The sequence below is a fragment of the Dendrobates tinctorius genome, unplaced genomic scaffold (assembly GCF_039654945.1).
Source record: "Dendrobates tinctorius isolate UK_male_01 unplaced genomic scaffold, ASM3965494v1 ptg000162l, whole genome shotgun sequence".
NCBI classification, from domain to species: Eukaryota; Metazoa; Chordata; class Amphibia; order Anura; family Dendrobatidae; genus Dendrobates; species Dendrobates tinctorius.
The window spans coordinates 55,910,001-55,927,470 of NW_027361829.1; the positions used below are offsets into that span (position 1 = coordinate 55,910,001).

The 17,470-nt window shown below is 39.5% G+C and overlaps 1 protein-coding gene across 3 annotated transcripts in view; it reads left to right on the forward strand.

Moving 5' to 3' along the window:
- Positions 1–17,470, forward strand: part of HECW1 (HECT, C2 and WW domain containing E3 ubiquitin protein ligase 1) — a 564,607-nt gene that overhangs the window by 125,676 nt on the left and 421,461 nt on the right. The window contains exon 2 of one of the 3 annotated variants that reach the window (XM_073550028.1): positions 7,250–7,307. The exons of the other annotated variants lie outside the window; for them this stretch is intronic. Within the exon in view, the coding sequence (XP_073406129.1) occupies positions 7,281–7,307 (27 nt within the window). The 5' untranslated portion in view covers positions 7,250–7,280. The remainder of the gene's footprint in view (positions 1–7,249; positions 7,308–17,470) is intronic. 3 annotated transcript variants of the gene reach the window in all.

Genomic DNA, 17,470 nt, shown 5'->3' on the forward strand with positions numbered 1-17,470 from the left:
TTACCACATTAAGTGACACTGGTCAGAATTAAAAAATTTGGCCTGGTCATTAAGGGCAAAATTCCTTTGTCACTAAAGGCACCGTCACACTAAGCGATATCGCTAGCAATATCGCTATAACGTCACTGGTTTTGTGACGCAGCAGCGATATCGCTAGCGATATCATTATGTGTGATACTTACCTCCGACCGGCGCCCTCGCTGGTTATCGCTGATCGCGCGAGAACGTCCTGTGCCGTTTCGCGTCATCAGCTTCCTGCTGCGCTTCCTGCTATGGAGACGAGCGACGCAAGGACGCGGGTGGGAGGACGTCTTCATCACCTCGTCTGACAGGTAAGCAGTGATCGCCGACCGCTGCTATGTCGCTGGTGAGATCTGCCTGTATGGCAGCTCACTAGCGACCACTTAGCGATGCACCAGCGATCCTGACCGGATCATATCATTGTCGGGATCGCTGGTGTATCGCTAAGTGTGACAGCACCTTAAGCGGTTAAGGAGACGTCAACAGGATTTAACACTATAAAGTAAAGGCATGGCCATAATGGCGCCGTTATGCTGATTAAATTGATACCTGCGGTGCATTAATCCAATCAGTGGTTGCTGTTTAGTTAGCCTCTAAAACTTTCTTCAAATGAAATCTGTGCATCGGGGCGGGCATGGGGGTAGGGTCTTTTCTGCTCTTCCACCCCACCTCCAGCCTCTTGTGATTCCTTAACAGTTCACTGATTATTCAGTAACTTGCCTCCTTTTTGAAATTCTGTGCCATCGTCATTGGGGGTGGGTGGCAAGTGAGCGGGTGATTCCACAGACAGTCTTTAGGTATTCAATAAGATGAAGATGCCATTGAGCCGAGATCTTGATCTGCACATGCGCCGCCTCTGGTGCCATTTTATTAAAGACCCGAAGGCTGTCTGTGCAATCACACTGCACACTTGCCGCCCACCTCAATGATGACAGCGCAGAATATACACTCACTGGCCACTTTATTAGGTACACCTGTCCAACTGTGTGTTAAGACTTAATTTCTAATCAGCCAATCACATGGCGGCAACTCAGTGCATTTAGGCATGTAGACATGGTCAAGACAATCTCCTGCAGTTCAAACCGAGCATCAGTATGGGGAAGAAAGGTGATTTGAGTGCCTTTGAACGTGGCATGATTGTTGGTGCCAGAAGGGCTGGTCTGAGTATTACAGAAACTGCTGATCTACTGGGATTTTCACGCACAACCATCTCTAGGGTTTACAGAGAATGGTCCGAAAAAGAAAAAAAATCCAGTGAGCGGCAGTTCTGTGGCCGGAAATGCCTTGTTGATGCCAGAGGTCAGAGGAGAATGGGCAGACTGGTTCGAGCTGATAGAAAGGCAACAGTGACTCAAATTGCCACCCGTTACAACCAAGGTAGGCAGAAGAGCATCTCTGAACGCACAGTGCGTCGAACTTTGAGGCAGATGGGCTACAGCAGCAGAAGACCACACCAGGTACCACTCCTCTCAGCTAAGAACAGGAAACTGAGGCTACAATTTGCACAAGCTCATCGAAATTGGACAGTAGAAGATTGGAAAAACGTTGCCTGGTCTGATGAGTCTCGATTTCTGCTGCGACATTCGGATGGTAGGGTCAGAATTTGGCGTAAACAACATGAAAGCATGGATCCATCCTGCCTTGTATCAACGGTTCAGGCTGGTGGTGGTGGTGTCATGGTGTGGGGAATTTTTTCTTGGCACTCTTTGGGCCCCTTGGTACCAATTGAGCATCGTTGCAACGCCACAGCCTACCTGAGTATTGTTGCTGACCATGTCCATCCCTTTATGACCACAATGTACCCAACATCTGATGGCTACTTTCAGCAGGATAATGCGCCATGTCATAAAGCTCGAATCATCTCAGATTGGTTTCTTGAACATGACAATGAGTTCACTGTACTCAAATGGCCTCCTCAGTCACCAGATCTCAATCCAATAGAGCATCTTTGGGATGTGGTGGAACGGGAGATTCGCATCAGGGATGTGCAGCCGACAAATCTGCGCCAACTGTGTGATGCCATCATGTCAATATGGTCCAAAATCTCTGAGGAATGCTTCCAGCACCTTGTTGAATCTCTGCCACGAAGAATTGAGGCAGTTCTGAAGGCAAAAGGGGGTCCAACCCGTTACTAGCATGGTGTACCTAATAAAGTGGCCAGTGAGTGTATCATTGGAAAAAAACTTAGAGGCTAATTATACAACAACCAATGTATAAATTTAATTAGCATAAAGGTGCCATTATGGTCATGCCTTTAATTTTGAGTGATAAATCCTGCTGGCAGGTTCTTTTTAAAGAGATTATCCTGTCTAAATCAATAAGTCTGCAGTGACTCTGTGTGGCTGCAGAGTCATGAATTCCCCCCCAGCGCACGAGCTGTGCGCTGCGGGGATTCGCTGGTTTTGAGCCAGGACCAGAGGGTATGTATGACTTATACATACACCCGGCCATTGGGCGCGGCCTTGCTCTATATGCTTGTATTGAACGAGTCCGTGCCCTAACTAGTAATGCATCCATCCATGGGCGTGGCTATCTAGAGGGCACTGCTATCTAGAGAGCGCGGCCTCGCACTATACAAGTGTATAGAGTGTGGCCGCTCCCACTGTATGAGCTCTGGCCGAGACTATATATAACTCATACATATTCTTCTGTCCTGGCTCAGAAACTGGCAAATCCCTGAAGTGCACAGTACATGCTCTGGGGGGATTCATAAGTCTGCAGTTACACAGTGTGACTGCAGCATTATCAATTTGGACCTAACAACCCCTTTAAAGTACATCCCCACAAGGGGTATTGCTGTGGATTTTATCTACACAATTGCACAGCCGCTGCAGAATTCAGTACCAGGCATGTGGATACACTTTTACAGTTCTCCTCCATATGCTGCCGAGTTCTCTAGCAAGGAATTTGACATTTGGTATATTTTTTTTAGATCTGGAGCATGTCAGCTTCTGTTGTGGAGTCTCACGATGGATTTTACCCCTTTCAATTTAGCAGGAGAAGGGATTCACTGTGATTACGAAGCAAAATCTTTATCTAACATAGGACACAATCTGACAAAGACTTTACAGACAATGCTACATTATGGACTTGAACAAGCCAATAGGCTTCCACGCCCAATATATGCCAATATATGTTTTAGCCCAAATGATGCCAAAAGCATAGGGTGATGAAAGGGCACCGTGAGCAAATATATATAAAGTCTGAAGTACTGTATATACTTTATTTTATGACAGGAGTAATCGGGTGAAGTACGCAAATGTATATCAAATAGTCGCATACATGAGGGCTAGACATTCAATGCATATGTCAGAAGCATTAATTTTTAAATTAGCAGTCCAGTTATTTTTTTTATCATACACTGCTCAAAAAATAAAGGGAACACTTAAACAACACAATGTAACTCCAAGTCAATCACACTTCTGTGAAATTAAGCTGTCCAATTATGAAGCAACACTGATTGTGAATCAATTTCTCCTGCTGTTATGCAATTGAAAAAAACAGGTAGAAATGATAGGCAATTTGCAAGAGAACCCCTATAAAGGGGTGGTTCTGCAGGGGGTGACCACAGCAAACTGTTCTCATCCTTTTTGGCTGTTGTTTTGTTCACTTTAGCATTTTGTCATTGCTCTCACTCCTAGAGGTTACAGTTGCAACCTACAGAAGTTGCTCAGGTAGTGAAGCTCATCCAGGATGGCACATCAGTGTGAGCTAAGACAAGAAGGGTAGCTGTGTCTGACAGTACAGTGTCCAGAGCATGGAACAGATATCAGGAGACAGGGCAGTACACCAGGAAATGTGGAGGGGGCCTTAGGAGGGCAACAACCCAGCAGCAAGACAGCTACCTCCTCCTCTGTGAAAGGAGGAACATGAAGTACAGTGCCATAGCCCTGCAAAATGACCTCCAGCAGGCCACTAACATCCATGTGTGTGCTCACACTGTTAGAAATAGACTCTTTGAAGGTGGTATGAGGGCCTGACGTCCACAAGTGGGTGTTGTGCTTACAGCCAAACACCATGCAGGGCAAATGGCATTTGCCAGCGAACACCAACATTGGTGCTCAGTGCTCTTCAAGGATGAGAGCAAGTTCACACTGAGCACATGTGACAGACGTGACAGAGTCTGGAGACACCGTGGAGAACATTCTGCTGCTTGCAACATCCTCCTGCATGACCGGTTTGGCAGCAGGTGAGTAATGGTGTGGGAAGGCATTTCTTTGGAGGGCTGCACAGCTCTCCATGTGCTACCCAGAGGTACCCTGATTGCCATTAGGTACCGGGATGAGATTTTCAGACCCATTGTGACACCACATGTAGGTGCACTGGGCCCTGAGTTCCTTTTGACGCATGAGAATGCTTGGCATCATGAGGCTTAAGTGTGTCAGCAATGTCTGCATGATAAGGGCATTGATACTATGGACTGCCCTGCCCATTCCCCAGAACTGAATCCAATCAAACACACCTGGGACATCATGTTTCGATTCATCCAGCAATGCCACGTTGCACCTCAGACAGTCTGGGAGTTGACTGATGCTTTAATCCAGTTCTGGGAAGAGATCCGTCAGGAAAACATATGCAGCCTGATAAGGACCATGTGCAGGCTTTGTAGGGAGTTCATCAAGAAGCACATGGAGGCCACACACACTGCTGAGCATCATTTCCTTGTCTTGAGGAATTTCCACTGAAGTTGGATCAGCCTGTAATTTGATTTTCCACTTTTATTTTGAGTACCATTCCAAATTCAGACCTCCATGGGATATTAATTTTTAATTATTTACATTGATCATTTTTATTTTTTATTGTTCTCAACGCATTCCACTATGTAATGAATAAAGATTTGCAACTGGAATATTTCATTTAGTGATATCTCGGATATGGTATTTTAGTGTTCGCTTTATTTTTTTGAGCACTGTACATTTTTTCACTAATTCCTGAATATATAAATCAGCTAGGATTACATTACTCAGTTGTTCTTGACTATCTAAAAATTCATGGTACACATCTTTTCATTTAGGTCATGTGATCTCATGGTGATCCCTAATGGATTGCATGCCTCAATCTCCAGAACAGCATCTCAGTCATTAAAACTTCCTGTATAATGAAATTGCACTGAAATGCTACACAGTCGACAGTGGACTGCAACTCTTATCACAAATAATGATTATAACTACACAGCTCCTTTCAGACAATTATAACCTTCTGGCTGTATGTTTTATACAGTTAGGGGATCCAGGTTTATAATTTTGCTGGACCGTTTTTTTAATGTTTATACAGTATGTTGAATAAAAACAAAAGACCTAGGTTCCTGTTCTTTTCTGAATAGAATCTTCCTTACATTATGTCCTCTATGGAAGTCACAGGTTTATAGTTTATTTTATCTTGTATATGTTCCACTTGCATTATCAGGAAGATGCAATATGGGGACCATAATCTATAATCTTGAAGCCAAATGGGATTGTTATCATTGTTTATTACATTTAATATCTTCTGATCTCATATTTTCTTTACAACTATTACATTCACCGCCTAGTACCCTCAAAATTTTAGCACATTTGATGTTTTTATCTTTAGGTTTGCATGTTAGTAATAACTGCATGATATGTAATGGTATGTATTCAGCAGCAAGAAGTGATACATGGGCTAAATATCCACAGGATGAAATCCACTGTGATCTGTCATTCTGTTGACTGTAATGTAACAACAAACAATAGAAAGCGAAAACCTGTCAAAAAAGATTTTCTTATGCTAGGTAGTGGAGCTGTTTTTCTCATATACACACCTGTATGCCCTGATCCCTCTGCACTGCCTGCTTTACGATATGGCAAAATAACATTTTACATATTTCTGCTAAACATTTTTTAAGAGAAAAATATGAATATTAAACATGTGTATTACTATTTCATAATAATGTCTTATTCTTACCTTTTATACTTTATTACCATAAAAGGTTTTTTTTTCCAGAGACAGTACCATTATTGTCTATAGGCTGTGTTTAGTATTGCAGGAAATATGCAGTATGGGCAATGAACAAATGAGATGCAGTACCAGGCACAACCCATGACTACAAGTGGTGCTGTTTCTTGGAAATGTTTGCAAAAAAAATTATACATACAGGTGCTTCTCACAACATTAGAATATCATTAGAAAAGTAAATGTCAGTTCTTCAATACAGAAAGTGAAACTCATATATAGAGTCATTACAACTAGAGTGATCTATTTCAAGTGTTTATTTCTGTTAATGTTGATGATTGTGGCTTACAGCCAATGAAAACCCAAAAGTCATTATCTCAGTAAATTCTTATGGAGCTAATTTATGGACTTCCATGCGCTGCCTGACAAAATACAGGATTCCAATTATGGTGGAAGATTAATCATTTATTCCCAACGCGTTTCGAAGTAAGAGCTACTTCTTCCTCAGGGGATGACAAACATCAGGTAAGACGCTATTGGCCATGAGTGACTTGACACAAGGAATGTGACACTTGAGCCCATGTCCTGGATAAGTCAGTGTGTGCTGGCTCTTGAAGCAATGACTTCAGCAGCAGTCCACTCCTTGTGAATCTCCCCCAAATTTTGGAATGGCCTTTTCTTAATCCTTTGAAGTCTGCAGTTATCACATTTTTTTTGTGCTCCTTTTAATACCACACTATTTCCTTCCACTCAACTTTCCATTAATATGCTTGGATACAGCACTCTATGAACAGCCAGCTTCTTTACCAATGACCTTTTGTGGCTACCTTCCTTGTGGAGTGTGTCAGTGACTGCCTTCTGAACATCTCTGTCAAGTCAGCAGTCTTCCCCATGATTGTGGAGCCTACCGAAATAGACTAAGGGACCTTTTTAAAAGCTTAGGAAGCCTATGCAGGTGTTTTTTGTTAATTCTAATTTACTCAGATAATGACTTTTGGGTTTTCATTGGCTATAAGCCATAATCATCAACATTAACAGTAATAAACACTTGAAATAGATCACTCTGTTTGTAATGACTCTATATAATATATGAGTTTCACTTTTTTGTATTGAAGAACTTAAATAAATTAACTTTTTGATGATATTCTTTTGTGAAAAGCACCTGTATGTACTGTATACAATGTGACTGTTGATATATATCAGAATTCATTTCCTTCAAGTTGGTTTCAGTACATGGCTATTTTATGCTAAAGTACTATGTATTATGTGTAATGTATTGGGACTGTTGCTGAGTTAATCTCATTGAACTTTTCTCTAGGATTTGATGTGCTTGCAGTTGGTGGGTCATTATGCTGCTGCACCTGTGTAGTGTTAAGGTCAGTGTTTTTCTGATTATAAATCCCATCCATGCCATTCCATTATAAATCCACTAATCATTCATAATGGAATGCATCATAGCCCACTATTGGCCTTATGTACTGATCAAATCAGAGATGCCATCCCATTCTAAACAAAGCATCCATTTTTGATTGCATGAACTTGCAAGAATAATTGTAACCTAAATTTGGATAGATAGTAAAAGTGATAGTAAAAGTGAGCCTGTGCAACCTATTAACATGGAATACTACTAATACATTATTCCCCAAAAATATTCCCAATGTCTTTAAATATAACTTAAAGGAGAATTGCCATCTCTCACACCCTACCCCAATATGTAGTAGGTTTAATAATAATAATAATAATATTAGAAAATACTTCCAATAAGAAATTTAGTACAGGTCTTCTGATTAGCTGTGTTTCTTTCCCCATGTGCAGGGCATTGCAGCAGCTTAGGTATTCATGGTTGCGACCACTCATATACAGTAGTACTAGTTAGCTGTTAGTGGTCGAAACCATGGATATCTAAGCTACTGCAATACCCTGTACATGAGGTATGCGCCATAAGTTATCAGATAAACTATAGAGAAGAGACTACAGCATGCTGCAATTTATTTTCACGTGGACTCTCGATCAGTTTAAGAAAAATTGGTCATCTCAACAGCCAAATTGAGTAACATTGGTCAGTTTTTTCACGGATAGCACTTGGACTGGCAATACGGTCTTGTGAACGTAGCCTAAGCCTGCATTCACACATCCACGTGAGTGTTACCATCCAAAAGAAATGGACCAATTTTTTTCCCAGTTGTCATCCGAGTATTTTTTTTTTTACTGAAGCAGGTAGACTGTCTGAGATTTTTTTTTACCCATTGTCTCTTAGCAGTTTGTCAATTATAGGCTAAGTTCACATGAGTATATCAAAAATTATCAGCGTTTCGTCCAGATTTTTTTCTCTCATCTGTCATCCGTGTGTAATTTGTTTTTATGCATCAGCAGTTATTACAAATTTGCAAGACTAAATACAATTTCCTCTGTTAAACAATTGTCATGTATCTGTAAAAAACAGATGCTATAGTGTGATAGTGTGAATCTGTATAGAATCAGATTTATTTTGCGCACCTATAGACTTGGATGGTTGGGTCTCATCCAATTTATTGAAGAAATTAGCCCATGCTGCTATTTTTTTCATACTCAGATTTAGTCCTTGAAACATTTCGCTCATGACTGCACTGACCCATTGAATAACATTTGTCAGAATGCCGTCCATGTGCTGTCCATTTTTTTTTTACATACAATACTCGGATAGAAAATATGATCGAGTGAACCTGATCGTACTTGAATAGCCAATGATTGCAATTAATACTGTGCAATTCTTCATATGCCCTGAGATAGCACTGCACTGAAACCGAACTTCTGCTTCAAGGTTTCCCCACAGATTGCTTGGGGACATAGCAGTAGGACATTGTGTGATAGTGGTTCCGGTGCCATATCGCATTACATCCAGGAGATAGAGTACAGTATTTTTAATAAATCAGACGGTGATGGTAATGACCCCACAAAAAGTAGGTTAGGAGGACCCTTGAGATCTTTAGATGACTGGATCACAAGTATGTATGGAATTGGAATGTGTAGAATTGACCTTTCCTCAGACAGTTTTTCCTGAGGGTATGTTGTAATGATAGCCTTCACACTGGGCAACAATAAACTTTTATTTGCCTGGGGCAATTTAGACAAAATGAGCACATAGCTTGAAGGTGCTTTTGAGCTTTGTTAGTTAAACACCATTAGTGTCAGAACTGTCAACCAAATATATCTTGTAAAACTATACAATAATAACTATTCTTAGGCCAGGATCTTGCCTAATCTATGATCATATTCATGTCTCTGCCTGGGGCTTCCAGCTAAAATTCCCAAAACCAGCATTTGGGCTTGCCCCTGATGAAGCTTCTGACTTCAATGTTGCCAAAGGAATTTGGACTCAGTTTGACCTTTTTTCCAGTAAAGTTCATCTTTTTAGTCTGACACAGTAGTGTAGTCTATGGACATCACCAGGAAGGAAATCATGAGTAGTCAAAAGTCTTGTTGTCACGGAGTGACTGGCCCAGTGTGACACAACCCAACGATTGGTTGGTCATCAAACACAGCAACACGCCGATGGAATAGGGGAGAGGGAGGGCCTGACAAAAGGGAATCGGGGATGGTCACCTCCTGAACTCCAACCTGAGCCTGTCCTTAATCTCACCTAACACCCTATGCAGGTCCTTCCCCCTGCTGACATCAGGATACCTCTTCCCTAAACTGTCAACATAGACTGCCCTCGCTAGTGCACTTGCCGGCATAGGACGCTAGCCTAGCCACTACTGATAAGAAACACAGGGGGAGAGGAATAGACACAGAAGGGACAAGGTAACAAAAATACAGCACTTAGCTTATATGCACCGCTGCAAACCTCCACACTGCAGATATCACCAGCAACAGGACTCTTAACATCAAACGTGGTGGACACCAGAGAGCTGCTCCTGCTAGGTTGGTCTCCAGAAAGGACCTGTATCACAAACAGTCAGCTGATGCATCAGGTGACCTTTTAAAGGATGTGGGAGTGGTCACCAAACATCAGCAAACCCAGCAGCAATGCAATTACACCAGCAGGGGGACAAAACTGACATTAACCCCTGATGGCCTGAAAGGAAAAAAGTTTTAAACTGAGAGGAACCAGAGCTGCCACAAATCCAAACATGGATCGTGAAACTTGTATTTTGGATGCTGTTTGTCTTATTGAAGTCAATGGTTCCATCAGTTGAAATCTTGCTTTTTGAGTATTTAGACAGAACCCCTGAAAAGAGGCATGAACCAGGACAAAGACAGGGTATGAACTCTGCCTAAAAATAAAGACTTATAAACAGGTAGATCCTGTGCCTCCTTCATAACCGGTCTCAAGCTTCTACGCTACCTACATGACAAGCAAGCATGTTGAGCTCCTACCCTGCTTCTTTTGTATTACATGTATAGGAGATACTCTGTACAACACTATACACAACAAAGTGACAAAATAATGACCTTAGAATGAAGCAAGTGTGAAAAGGTGCGAACTACTGCATTACTGACCAGCCAAAAAGTGCATCAGCACACTGTGTATGCTAAGATGTACGCAAACATTGACTAAGTGAAATGTAATCTGTTAACATCCCATGAAGGATATATCTGTCATGCAGCATGTCAGAGACTTTGGATTTGGCTCAGAGGCAGAGTCCACCCTACACAGGGCAGATGCCGGCTATAATATATAGCCGGCATCTGCCTCTCTCAGCAGCAGTTGGCATGCCCACGATCACTGCCACATGTAACAGACACGACCCAGTAAATAAAGTAAAAGAAAAGGAAAAAGATGTATAAATTTGAATCCCATTTCCAGTTAACAATAAAAAATAATGTAAAAATACACAAATTTGGTATAAACATGTCCAGAAATGTCTGACCTATCTAAATATAAAAGTAATTAATCCAATCTGTAAAAACTGCAAAGAGAAAAAAATATCTAGCGTATATGCCAGAACTGTGGGCTTTTGGTTGCCGCAACTACACATGCAAAATGAAGGATTAAAATGTTGTATCTACCCAACAATAGTATGAATAAAAATATCAGGTCACAACGCAAAAAACATGCCTTTCAAAAGCTTCATTTACCGAAAAATTAAAACTGTTACAAGTTTTGGGAAATGACAACTCAAGCTCATTTTTAATGACCTTTTTATTTTTTTAACTAAAAAAATGCAAATTTGGTATTTTTGTAATCGTACTGAGTTCTGACTTGAACAATCATATTTCCAGGTCATTTTTACAGCATAATACACAGCAAAAAAAATCAAAATCCCAAAAAAATTGTGGAATTGCATTTTTTTCATGATTTCACTCCACCTGAATTTTTTCCCATTTTTCAGTAAACCATATGGTAAAATGTATGGTGTCATTAGAAAATAGAACTGACCCAAAAAACAAGCCCACATATTGCTTTGTAAGTGGGAAAAATAAAAGAAAGTTACGGCTCTTGGAATAAGAGGAGAGAAAAATGAAAGCGCAAAAATGAAAATTTGCTTGTTCTTTAACCCCTTCACCCCCAAGGGTAGTTTGCACGTTCATGACCGGGCCAATTTTTACAATTCTGACCACTGTACCTTTATGAGGTCATAACTCTGGAACGCTTCCATGGATCCCGGTGATTCTGACACTCTTTTCTCATGACATATTGTACTTCATGTTAGTGGTAAAATTTCATTCAAATAACTTGCGTTTATTTGTGAAAAAAATGGAAATTTGGCAAAAATTTTGAAAATTTCGCAATTTTCCAACTTTGAATTTTTATGCCCTTAAATCACAGAGATACGGCACACAAAAAACTTGATAACTAACATTTCCCACATGTTTACTTTACATCAGCACAATTTTGGAACCAAAATTTTTTTTTGTTAGGAAGTTATAAGGGTTAAAAGTTGACCAGCGATTTCTCATTTTTACAACACCATTTTATTTTTAGGACCACATCACATTTGAAGCCACTTTGAGGGTCTATAGGATAGAAAATACCCAAAAGTGACACCATTCTAAAAACTGCACCCCTTAAGGTGCTCAAAACCACATTCAAGAAGTTTATTAACCCTTTAGGTGCGTCGCAGGAATTTTTTTGAATATTTAAAAAAAATGAACATCTATCTTTTTTTCACAAAAAAAATACTTCAGGTTCAATTTTTTTTATTTTACCAAGGGTAACAGGAGAAATTGGACTGCAAAAGTTATTGTGCAATTTGTCCTGAGTACGCTGATACCTGATTTGTGGGGGGGAACGACTGTTTCGGCGCATGGCAGAGCTCAGAATGGAAGAAGCGCCGTTTGACTTTTTCAATGCAAAATTGGCTGGAATTCAGATCGGACGCCATGTCACGTTTGGAGAGTCCCTGATGTACCTAAACAGTGGAAACCCCCTACAAGTGACCCCATTTTGGAAACTAGACCCCCCCAAGGAACTTATCTAGATATGTGGTGAGAACTTTGAACCCACAAGGGCTTTACAGAAGTTTATAATGTACAGCGGTACAATTAAAAAATCATATTTTTTCCACAAAAGTGATCTTTTCACCCCAATTTTTATTTTCCCAAGGGTAACAGGACCCTAAAAGTTATTGTGCAATTTGTCCTGAGTATGCTGATACCCCACATGCCCACATGTGGGGGTAAACCACTATTTGGGCGCATGGCAGAGCTCGGAAGGGAAGCAGCGCCATTTGACGTTTTTGGCTGGAATTGAGATCGGACACCATGTCGCGATTGGAAAACCCCTGATGTACCTAAACAGTGGAAACCCCCCACAAATGACACCATTTTGGAAACTAGACCCCCTAAGGAACTTATCTAGATGTGTGGTGAGAACTTTGAACCCCCAAGGGCTTCACAGAAGTTTATAACATAAAGCCGTACAATTAAAAAATCATATTTTTTCCACAAAAATGATCTTTTCACCCTCAATTCTTATTTTTCCAAGGGTAACAGCACCCTAAAAGTTATTGTGCAATTTGTCCTGAGTACGCTGATACCCCACATGTGGGGGTAAACCACTATTTGGGCGCATGGCAGAGCTCGGAAGGGAAGCAGCGCCATTTGACGTTTTTGGCTGGAATTGAGATCGGACACCATGTCGCGATTGGAAAACCCCTGATGTACCAAAACAGTGGAAACCCCCCACAAATGACACCATTTTGTAAACTAGACCCCCCAAGGAACTTATCTAGATGTGTGGTGAGCACTTTGAACCCCCAAGTGCTTCACAGAAGTTTATAACGCCCGGGCATGAAAATAAAAAATTCGTATTTTTTCCACAAACATGATCTTTTAGTCACCATTTTTTTATTTTCCCAAGGGTAACAGGAGAAATTAGACCCCAAAAGTTGTTGTCCAATTTGTCCTGAGTATGCTGATACCCCATATGTGGGAGAAAACTACTGTATGGGCACACGTTGGGGCTCGGAAGGGAAGTAGTGACGTTTTGGAATGCAGACATTGATGGAATGGTCTGCGGGTGTCATGTTGCCTTTGGAGAGCCCCTAATGTACCTAAACAGTGGAAACCCCCCACAAATGACCCCATTTTGAAAACTAGACCCCTAAGGAACTTATTTAGATGTGAGGTGAGCACTTTGAACCCCCAAGGGCTTCACAGAAGTTTATAATGCCAGGGCATGAAAATAAAAAAATCGTATTTTTTCCACAAACATGATCAATTAGTCCCCAATTTTTTTATTTTCCCAAGGGTAACAGGAGAAATTGAACCCCAAAAGTTGTTGTCCAATTTGTCCTGAGTAAGCTGACACCCCATATGTGGGAGAAAACTACTGTATGGACACACGTCAGGGCTCGGAAGGGAAGTAGTGACGTTTTGGAATGCAGACATTGATGGAATGGTCTGCGGGTGTCATGTTGCCTTTGGAGAGCCCCTAATGTACCTAAACAGTGGAAACCCCCCACAAATGACCCCATTTTGAAAACTAGACCCCCTAAGGAACTTATTTAGATGTGAGGTGAGCACTTTGAACCCCAAAGGGCTTCACAGAAGTTTATAATGCCAGGGCATGAAAATAAAAAAATCGTATTTTTTCCACAAACATGATCAATTAGTCCCCAATTTTTTTATTTTCCCAAGGGTAACAGGAGAAATTGAACCCCAAAAGTTGTTGTCCAATTTGTCCTGAGTATGCTGACACCCCATATGTGGGAGAAAACTACTGTATGGACACACGTCAGGGCTCGGAAGGGAAGTAGTGACATTTTGGAATGCAGACTTTGATGGAATGGTCTGCGGGTGTCATGTTGCCTTTGGAGAGCCCCTAATGTACCTAAACAGTGGAAACACCCACAAATGACCCCATTTTGGAGACGAGAACCCCTAAGGAACTTATCTAGATGTGTGGTGAGCACTTTGAACCCCCAAGGGCTTCACAGAAGTTTATAATGCCAGGGAATGAAAATAAAAAAAATCGTATTTTTTCCACAAACATGATCAATTAGTCCCTGTAAAATAATGCTTATCCTGTAAAATACTCAGGACTAGTTACCAGATAAAAATATAGTGGTTTATTTGGTTTCTTCCATCAAAGAAAGGTTATTACAGAAAAAACAGGTGAATAAAAATAAGTGAAAGAGAGATTGTCCATTGTTCATAGCAAAGCAACATGTATTCTTCTTCTCTCCGAGATCCTGAATAGCAAATAGCTGCTGTCTCTCAGTTCGGCTTCTCACATCGCCGTCAAGTAATATACCAGCTGTTATGTCATGTCATGGCCCAACACAGGCGACATCTTCGTGTCTGTCTCTCATGATGGTGAGGGAAGAAGACAGCGACCTCTACAGTTAGCCATGAATTATATACGTCTCTTGAAGCATGTGATCTCGGTATATATGGAGTTTGACATTTACCTCAAGGCTAAATATGTAGTGAGCTGACATTTCTACCATGAGCCAAGCTTAAAAATAGCCTATGTCATATAAGCTAAAGCAATCTACAGAACTGGGTGTAATAAGAAATATTTAACGAATTATTAATATTTAACAATTCCCCCTTTTGAGGGAGACAGACATTAATTGGAACCCTCAAATATAACAAGATCTTTTTCTTCTTTTCTTCTTCTTTGACAAAATAATTTAATATCAATAACAATAATAATATCAGATTACCGTTATAAGTACTCAATGACATAATTGATGTGAATTCATGTTATGGTAAGCCGTGAACAATATTCATATAAAATATGTATAATTATACTTCCCTAAGTCTAAATTGAAGCATCTCAGGTCCAGTCATCATCTGGTGTCATCTGGTCTTCATTTTGATGTCTTCTGTCTTCTTCTTGGTTCTTTTAAAAATACAGTTTTTCTCTAGCATATAGATGTTGTAGAAATCGTGTTGTGTATCAAATCAAAGTCTATAGATGAAATGCAGCTTTAATATCTGTGCAGTGTCATCTTTAAAAACCTGGGCTTACATTGGCTCGCCTTGGATATTCTGGAATCCTCCATCGGTACTGGTCTTTGAACAGGTGTGACGTCTTTGGTCAGCAAAGCAAGGGTTAAAATGACTCTTCCTTGCTAAACATAGCACCATAACCAGTCCTTGTCCTAATGCACAGGACATATGTCAGGGTTAATTACCTTATTGTTCACCAGCCTTCATCAAAGCTTTTCAGGTGATTGAAAACCTCTGGAACTTGATAAGAACGTGATAACACAGTTCATCTCAGCATCATAGGATCATCGTCCTCTGGTTGTCAGGTTAGACACTTTAATCGTGACCGTCAGTGGTGGATACTGCACTCGTGACTGTCAGTGGTGGATACTGCACTCGTGACTGTCAGTGGTGGATACTGCATTTGGAATTAACACAGTATATTACTCAGTAATCATAGCTTTGTTACCTTCTGGGACTTCTGGATCGCGGCATTCTTCTTCTTGCAACTGATAAGAATCAATGAAGTTTAGAAATGTGAAAAGTCTTTATTAACATAATTTCAGTATCTTGCTTGAAGTCTTCATTCCCTATCCTATACCAAATCTGGTAATTTTCCTATCCTATAATATCACAACGTACCATAGCAATCAGTAATATCCATATAATTATCAGAATTTGTACTGTATATGGATTTCAATGTTTGAAATAATAAACCAATAATAAGTGATAATACATTATTATCCATATTTTTTTCATGTGATAGAACATTTTTTTTATGTCTTAGGTGTAATTACCTTTTTCAACCCATAGGTGTCACTGTGTTTTATGTAACCAGTGTTTTCATCTTTATTAATAAGGAATATATTTATTATACTAATAATATGTAGGAATGTAAAGCCATGAACCAAAATAAGAATATATGAGTGAGCGAATGAATGAATAAAAGAATTGTTGCATATAACTCAGAAGTGAAACATTTCCTTAGTAATAGAACCATATAATTGCTATATTTAATGAAGCAATATTCTCAGTAGATATTACTTTACTAAATATTGGTGAAAGAATTAAAAATAATGAAAAATAAGAATAAAAATAAAAATAAGAATAAGGCCTTTATGTTGATGCAGAGTAGTTATGTCTTCAGTAACATATACCCTTAATATTTCCATGATCTGGATTATTTCATAATTGTCATAAACTTGTGTTATCAAAATATTCAAATCATGCAACTTTGCATGTAATTCCTCTTAGTGTAAAGAAATGACTCTTTATAATACTTGTTATTATACCCAATACTTATACCATTGTAACTTATTAATATTTTTTCCTATTAAAATGTGTGAAGAAGAGGTATTAATCAAATGTGATGATGTAGTCAGGATAAAAAACATATTTTCCCACTTAATACCAAAAAATATTGTTTCATGAAATAATTCATTTATCAAAACCAAAATTGAAAATAATTAATTTATAAATTGTGTAAATATTATACTTGCTTATACCATTATTTGTCTGAAGATGTGTAACCATTAAAATTAATTTGAATATCATAAAATTATCCTTTGGAAAAATTAATTTAAATGTAGTTTAAGATTAACACACTTGGACAGAGAAGGAAGGTCCACTATTCCCAGATGCAGCTGGTGAATACCAGGCTCTGTGCTGGTGCCTGTTTAAAAGAGCTAAAGCTGATAAGGAAAGAATAGATTTTCTTCATAAACTATTTTCTATTTTGTTGTGCGATTGCACTTATCCACAATTAACTAAATCAAGAAATAATTACTAAAGAACTATAGAAATATATGTTGTGTAGATAATATTTCATTATGTATCTTAATATTCTAATAATTTATCTGATCTGCATATTTCTCCTAAAGATAAAAGCTTTGGGTTTTTTTGTTTTTTTTCTCATTCAGAATCCTGAGGCCTCATACAAACGTATCACATTACTCGCTCAGCAGCTGCTCATACACTCAGTCACTGTCACTCAGACTGTGTCACATATTAAGTTTAAACCAAATACCTCACATACGAAGGTGTGATGAATACACGTGTTTTAACCCAAATTATCCTAATCATCAATGCATTGTAAACTATTTCAATTTAGTCTCTTAATATTTCTTTGAATATTCCCCAAATACACATGACATAAATATATGTATAGCTATACTTG